The following is an 8,068-nucleotide window of genomic DNA, read 5'->3' as shown; positions in this document are numbered from 1 at the left end:
TGATTATTTTGCCATGATGTGTGTGCAAACATTGACTTATATAACGTAGTGAGAGGATAGAAAATGGGAAAATACTTTTAAAATACTTTTTTCCGCGTAGAAAGTTAAAATACATGTCCGATATACGTATGCGGTTTTGTTTTAAAATTATCATCTCATTTCTTATGATATCGTATTGTATAAATTAGCATTTATATTGTATTATTTAATAATAAGCCATAATAAGCCATATAATTAGATGAAGGATAAAATAAGCAATTAGCAAGGAGATATGTAAAATATCGGAACTTCTAATATATGTTATATACACGTGTATTGTTATGTAAGACAATCGGGCAAGAATAATTTCAAATACACGTGTATCGTTATATAAGATAATTGGGCAAGACGGTTTTTAAAAATCTATAGAGTGACACGCAACATATTAGCGAGACGTGATAGACAAGATAGCTCCAAATAGATCTGACTTTCTGATGTTTTTTGAGATGCGACATTTGTGCTCTTAAGGCAGAAGAGTTTATCTAGTTCTCTTTTTTTCTTTCTTTTCAATTGCGATCAGCAGTATATATATATATATATATATATATATATATATATGTTATACGTAACGTGACACATATTATGCGCATATCATATGTATAAACAAAACTGTCATTGAACGCAAAAACAAAATCATCGAGATATCGAATTATAAAAAATTTACATAGTAATTATAAATTATTTTAACAAATAAGATAAACATCATTATAGCAATATAATGATGTTTTAACGAAATCATTATAAAGATTATATTATCTGTAAACGTTACTTATCATTCGTCGCATGATAAGTATTAAATTAATACGATTTTTGTTTGCATGTTTATATAATTTTTTTAGTTTTACAATCAGCATCAGATGCAATTTTCGGTCCGATTTCAGCGTCGACGTCCATTATTTTCCCTTTGCCGCTCGCAATTTCGCAATTATAGCGCTGTGCCTCAGAAATGGCTATGAATATAACATGAACGGAAAAATGTTTTAATAACTGGAAAGAAGATACGATTTCATTACGAAATACTTATGATACGAGGCAGAGCCTTTGTCTATTACATGCATAGTAATGCATCGCTCGATAATTCAAGTTGACAAAGAAGAAGGATAGGGTTCAAAGTTGCATATGATACTGTAATCTCCGTTAGTTATATTTATCAGTAGAGAATATAAGAGATGTGAAATTAAATTTTACTATTGAATTATTATTTAACCTACGAGCAACCTAACAAATGTTTCGACTTACAATTAGCTTCAGCGTGACATTATTATTGGAAGTTCATACATAAATAATTAAATATACAACGCAACGTTAAATTTTTCGCATGCATTCCGTTAAATATATAAAATGTTCTGTTAAATTCTTTTACGAACATTATGATTTGGGCCACTACACAGATCCTGCTGCTCATTCTTAGTCGTATCATAATTGTGTGAAGTTATTCGGAGATCTAAAAATGAAAGTATTTTTTGTATATGTTTATTAGATGTTACAATGGCAGGTTTTTATAAATACCCTCTCTTAATTCTTAATCTACTGAGTTTTTGTATTATTTTTATTTCTTTTTGTACCATTATATGTATCTTTTTTAACGAGAGAATTAAACAAGCGTTCCACCATTCCACAGCTTAAAATTGTTTTTTTTTTTTTTTTTTTAAGCGAAAAATACCGTAATTTAAAACCGTAAAACCGCGATGTTTGAATGACATCGCTCGAAGATTGTAAGTAAGGTAAGATCGGAAGTAAGTAAACGGGTTTTCATGGTTTGTGATAATTTTGCAATAATTCACTCAAATATGTTAAATTATACAATGCGATAACACAAGATAATGTAGTTGCCAGAAAGAAAATCACATGTATATAACATAGACTCGTGCATTTTAATCTTATTTAAAAAAAAGCAGCATTCTACTTCGAATACTTTCTCGTTACGTAAATTAACGATTACAAATTGCCGATTGTATCAGAGATCACTAGAGATTGCAATCATGACATTGATTGACGTGATAATCTAACGTTACATCTCGACATTGTTATCGATGTAATGACTTTTTAAACTGCTTTGTAATAGGTTTTGTATTAAAATATTTCTGATGTTACCGCAACTATCTTATCTGTTAGGACATCCTACAATTTTTAGTATCTCTGCAATGCGCTTTTGTATCAAATTACAATTAATTTGTCAAATTACAGTGTAATATGACTGTAGCTTCGGTAACGAGAATGCCTTTACGTACACAACGAAAACGTTCTATGATGATCTTTAATCATACACTGATAATCTTTAATCACACATTGACACTACATTCCTAATTACAATTTATGATAGCATGTGTAAATTTTGTTAATGTTTGTAGAATATCATAGGGCAGGCCATCAAAAAAATAAATATACATATATTCTTCTTATTTGAGGTACATTATATTATATCATAAAAGTGTACGAGATATGTTTTAAGCCGATATTCAAAGTTATCTTATGTTTATAATCATTTTAAACACGATCTTGATGCCATAAAATTATTTTATTGGTTGAGCAGAATCTCAAGATGACCTAATAATGAGACAAGTTAAAACGATTTTAAATATAAGAACTAATTATGAATACTGACTCTATTTCTTTTTTATAAAAATAGGCTTTATGTAAATACCCAAACAGCACAAAGTCGACTATTAGTCGACTATAAGTCGGCAGAAGAAGTCTAAAGTCGACTTTAGTTAGACTAAATGTTAACTTATAGCCGACTAAGTGTCAATCCACAATAAGTATTTAATAATTATTTAATAAGTAATAAGTATTTAATCTTTAAGCCGTAAGAAATTAACCAATCATAGTCGATTATTCTTTTCATATTCGATTATAATTGATCAATTTCTTAAAACTTAAGTCACCTATTGTGGACCGACACTAATAGTCGACAAATATCCCAACTATAGTTGGTTACAAGTCAGCCATATCAGTCGACTTAACGTCGACTTTATGACAACTAAGTCGACATTTTTTACATGGTTATGGCGACTAGGCTAACTTTTACAGAAAAGTCGACGTTTAGTCGATAATTTATCTTTATAAGGCAAGATTTTTGATGTCTAATAACCTTTTAATTTTTGAATTTATTTAAATTTATACAAATAAAGTTATAGCAATTTCTTGATTTTTACGATGAATACAAAGAAACGTCAAAAATCTTATTAATGGAAGAATGCCGACATTCTATTTTTTTTATTTTTAATACAGTTTTTATATAACATAATATATATTTTAAATTTTTATGGCGATAAGGAATTTATGTAAAATTTTTTTCCAATTTGAGAATATTTTCTAAATATTCTCAGATTTATATGCGCGTTAGAGATAAGTTAGGGATAAGTTTATAAATCACAAAAAAGTGCATCATTATATTTTTTGAGATTTATTAATATAAAAATTTATCAAATATTTCGAATTCAATTCGCGCTATTTTCAATGGTATCATATGATAGTAATGTATAAAGGCTCCCGCACACAAAAACACTTAAGCAGTAAATATGAGTAGTAAGTAAATTGACCAATCAACGAACGATTATTCTTCGATTCTCAAAATTTGTCCATAAATTTAACAACAATTACGATTGGTCAATTCCAATGGAATGATCGATCGATTGGTTAATCAAAGATGGCGAAAGAGACCCTAAGAAGTACGAGCAACACGAACAAACCTTAGATCTGTCGCGTTGCTTGCACTTTCTGCACTCGTGTTTCTCCTTCTTTCTTTCGCCAACGTCCACACATATGCGTATCTCGCTTCAGGTGTAAAAAAAAAAAACATTTAAGAGTGCGGCAATATGACGAGCTTGAAAGCCGACGAGCTAGAGTTTCAAAAAAACGCTGACAACCCTGACTACCGTTACGGCCATTACCATCGCACGTGCGACCGAACGCAGTTGCGTGTCGCGTGCCATCAGCTGCATGTTGTACCGCCCTGCTCTCGAGACCGGGTTGTCGCGAGATACGTTCGTGGTGATTCCGCACAGTTCGGTTCCCCATTCTTTTTTTCCCTCCTCGCGTCTGCATGACTTGTTATCGGCGGCACGCGAGTATCACGCCGTTTCTCGTCCGAAGATCTACGCGCGCACCACCGCCGGCCGATCCGTTCGCCGAGGCAGCCTGTCGGGGAAACGTGAGGTAGAAGTGTCGGGGAGAAAGCTGTACGGAGCGGTCGACCGCAGCAGCGAGCCAGGATGCAGGAGTCGCAGCCGAAACGGGGCAAGAAAGGTGAGCAGCGGCCGAGTCGCAGCGGCGACGAGGCTACGTCTCGCGGCTACGTCGCGTTGTCGGAATGACGCGTGCCGTTTTAACATATGTAAGCGCGTGTCGCTGCTCTATGTGGCAAGTGTCGTCTGCTACGACCTAACCTCAAATCCGCACGTCGGAATTGGCCGACCGCGACGTCGTCCCCTTGGAGCCGCATATGGCGATTATGACACTCGATACCTTCGCACCTCCGTGGCACCTACGCGCTGCCACGGACGTCCGATGTCTCTCGCGACGCGGAAGGTCGTGAGACAGAAATCTGGCAATGATGCTACATTCTATCGTTTCTAATAATGTCTGATATTAGATAACGTTACGGAGTTAAACTGGCGAACCAGAGGAGCGTTTTAGAGTAGAGCTTTTCTAAGTTGGTTCGTAACTTTTATAGCGAGTTACTTTAGTTGGAGTATAGTGAAAGTGAAAGCTGTACATATATATGTGACACATGGTGAAAGTTGATGACCTCTGAATTGTATCATATTTAATGTCATTACTTGTGAAACTTGTTTGATTATTAAGGTAGCCGTACGTTTTAATTATAATTTTCCTGATCAATGTGTTGCTTATCTTGAAGTCTTTTAAATATAATTTCTGCTGTAATTTTTTTTTAATTTTTGTGTATTATTTACTATAAATTTTATTTTGAATTAAAAAGTTAGTTTCCAGTAACAGAAGATAAGATAAATGAAATACTTTGTTGATATATATAGAATGTAATCTAATAAAATTTATATCTTTTTATTTTTGTAATATTTCTGATTTGTATAGGTAGGAGAAAGCGCAATGATAGTGACGAGGATATTGAACAAGTATTGGCAGAGTTGGCACTGGAATATTCTGGAGAAAAACCAACAGATAATAAAGTCGAAAATAAGACAGAATTGGAGGAGCAAAAAGTTGATCATGAAGACAAAAAGAAAAAAGGGAAAAAGGATAAGAAGAAGGAAAAGGCTGAAAAGAATATCAAAGATGAAGCTATAGACAATAATGTAGAATCAGAATTAAATAATGCTGACATGGATGTTGAAGTTAGTACTGTAAAAACAGCAGCACAAAAGAAAAAAGAGAAGAAGGAAAGAGAGAAGCAAAAGAAATTAGCTCAGAAAAAAGCGGTAAATAAAATATATAAAATATTTCATTTATTATGCAAATGTGTTTTTCATATACAAATTTTTTAAAATTTTATTTATAAATGAATCCTATTTCTTATCAATGTGATTTTATTAATGTGATATTAATGACATCTATTATTTAATTCTTATTACAACAGGAAAGTGCTGGCAAAAAAGAAGATGGTGAAACAGCAGCTCCTGATGAGAAAAAAAATGACAAAGGTATATCAGAAAAAAAACAGGATAGTGTAGAAGCTGACGGTGAGACTGCTGAACCTGAAGATGGTGCAAAAAAGAAAAAGAAGAAAGGAGGTAAAGAAGAAACTAAAGAAAAAGGTAATTTTAATTACTAATTACTGAATCTATTGCTTAAATGATTATATTTCTAATACAACTTTTTGTGTATACAACGTTTTGTGATTTTTGTAATAGGTAAAGGGCCTGGAAAGAAAGCTATTGCTGCTATGCAAGAGGCTTTGAAAAAATTAAAAGAAGAAGAAGAGAGATTAAAACGTGAAGAAGAAGAAAGAATACGGCAAGAAGAATTACGGGAGCAGGCCAGGTTAGAACAATTGCGACTTGAACAAGAGCGCAAAGAGAAGAAGAAACTAAAAGAAAAACAACGAAAAGAAAGATTGAAAGCAGAGGGAAAATTTTTAACTACAAAACAGAAACAGGACAGAGCTAGGGCGCAAGCGATGATCGAGGCACTTAAAGCTCAAGGTTTCGACTTACCAGATGTAGGAGAGAAGAAACCTAGACCAGGTTCATTATTTTTGTAGGATATTTATAGAGAAATCAAGTAAATCAAACTAAATCAACAAAATCATTACATTGCTTATTGGAATTATTTTAGGAACACGAATTAGACCGAATAAAATGAAGCAGCAAATTAATATAGAAAAGAAAGAGGAGGAAAAGATAGAGGATAATGAAACGTCTACGGCTCAAGTACAAGTAGAAATTGTGGATGAACCAGTTAAAGAAGAAGTAAAAGAAAAGAAGGAAGAAGATGATGTTAAAGATTCGTGGGATGCTGACACTAGTGAGGACGAACAGGAAGAAGAAGGTATTGTTTTATATACAGAAACTATAAAATGAGAGAGAGAGAGAGAGAGAGAGAGAGAGAGAGAGATCATATTGTATGATATATTAAAGTAACCATAAATTTTTGTTATTTTTAGATAAATCTGATGATGTTCTTAAAACGCCTAAAAAAGTAGAGGAACCTGTTAAGAAGATCTCTACTTCGGCTGAAGTAGAAAAGAAAGAATCATCTGAGAGCGATACAGAGAGCGAAAGCGAAAGTGAATCAGAATCCGAGGATGAGAGTGAGGAAGATAGTGAGGTAGAAGATAAAGTACCAGATGCCGCACGTAAAAAAGAACGTGCGAGGGAACGAATTCAGAATCGTCGTTTAGAAGCTGAAAAGAAAAAATCTTTAGATAACCTGAGAGCTGCTGTTGTCTGCGTTTTGGGACATGTAGATACTGGTAAAACCAAGATTTTGGACAAATTAAGAAGAACGAATGTGCAGGACGGAGAAGCCGGTGGTATAACTCAACAAATTGGTGCTACTAACGTACCAATCGAAGCTATTCAAGAATCAACGAAGCATGTCAAAGGTGTAAGTATTATTTGAGATTCAAATTTTTATTTACATTAAAATTTTAATTATATTACAATATATATTATTTCTTTTTTGTTTTTAGTTTGCTGACATGAAATTTAAAATTCCTGGTCTCTTGATCATAGATACACCTGGTCATGAATCGTTTAGCAATCTTAGGAGCAGAGGGTCTTCTCTTTGTGATATAGCAATTTTAGTTGTAGATATTATGCATGGATTGGAACCGCAAACTATAGAGAGTATCAATTTATTGAAAGCAAAAAAATGTCCTTTTGTTGTCGCTCTCAATAAAATTGACAGGTAATTTCGCATATTAAAACGATAGGTTTAAGATATTTGCGATCGAATAATTTGCATTTTATGTCTTTGTGCATGAATCATATAACTGCATTATAAAGTCACGTTTATTTGATCTTTGCAGATTATACGATTGGCAGACTATGAATCGTAAGGATGTTCAAGATATAGTGAAGAATCAAGAATCTAATACTCAACGAGAATTCGAGAGACGGTCCAAGGACATTATTGTACAGTTTGCTGAACAAGGCCTGAATGCGGCAGTGTATTATGAAAATCCAGATCCTAGAGAATATGTATCATTAGTTCCTACCAGTGCTATAACAGGTAAAATCACATACATTTGATGATAAGATGTAGCATCTAAGGATATTTGAATTATTTTAACATCTCACTGTATGATGTACAGGCGAAGGTATGGGCAATTTATTGGCATTAATAGTCGATGCCTGTCAGGGTCCTTTGGCTAAAAGATTGATGTACAGTGAAGAGCTTCAGGCAACCGTATTGGAAGTCAAGGCATTGCCTGGACTTGGCACTACGATAGATTGTATTCTAGTCAATGGAATGTTAAGAGAAGGCGATACGGTCATCATCGCTGGTACGGACGGACCTATTGTAACACAAATTCGTTCGCTTCTTATGCCGCAACCATTAAAGGAATTACGAGTTAAGGTAATTTTTCAGAGTTACGTTTTGTATA

The 8,068-nt window shown here is 33.6% G+C and overlaps 1 protein-coding gene and 1 long non-coding RNA gene across 2 annotated transcripts in view; one reads left to right on the top strand and one right to left on the bottom strand.

Moving 5' to 3' along the window:
• Positions 1 to 468: 468 nt before the first annotated feature.
• On the bottom strand, positions 469 to 3,833 carry LOC148937011 (uncharacterized). Its single transcript, XR_016138855.1, has 3 exons — positions 2,271 to 3,833; positions 1,407 to 1,483; positions 469 to 989 (listed from the first exon to the last, which is right to left on the bottom strand). It is a non-coding gene; the product is annotated as an uncharacterized LOC148937011 (long non-coding RNA).
• Positions 3,834 to 3,845: 12 nt separating this feature from the next.
• eIF5B (eukaryotic translation initiation factor 5B) overlaps positions 3,846 to 8,068 on the top strand; it is a 34,508-nt gene continuing 30,285 nt past the window's right edge. The window contains exons 1-9 of the mRNA XM_089075267.1: positions 3,846 to 4,287; positions 5,095 to 5,438; positions 5,597 to 5,774; positions 5,871 to 6,203; positions 6,295 to 6,507; positions 6,623 to 7,065; positions 7,151 to 7,368; positions 7,490 to 7,692; positions 7,775 to 8,040. Coding sequence (XP_088931393.1) covers positions 4,254 to 4,287; positions 5,095 to 5,438; positions 5,597 to 5,774; positions 5,871 to 6,203; positions 6,295 to 6,507; positions 6,623 to 7,065; positions 7,151 to 7,368; positions 7,490 to 7,692; positions 7,775 to 8,040 — 2,232 coding nt within the window. The 5' untranslated portion in view covers positions 3,846 to 4,253. The remainder of the gene's footprint in view (positions 4,288 to 5,094; positions 5,439 to 5,596; positions 5,775 to 5,870; positions 6,204 to 6,294; positions 6,508 to 6,622; positions 7,066 to 7,150; positions 7,369 to 7,489; positions 7,693 to 7,774; positions 8,041 to 8,068) is intronic.

This window comes from Pogonomyrmex barbatus, unplaced genomic scaffold (assembly GCF_055798465.1).
Source record: "Pogonomyrmex barbatus isolate J1 unplaced genomic scaffold, ASM5579846v1 scaffold18, whole genome shotgun sequence".
Taxonomy (NCBI): Eukaryota; Metazoa; Arthropoda; class Insecta; order Hymenoptera; family Formicidae; genus Pogonomyrmex; species Pogonomyrmex barbatus.
The sequence above is the reverse complement of the archived record's forward strand: the minus strand, read 5'-3'. Positions and strand labels throughout refer to the sequence as shown.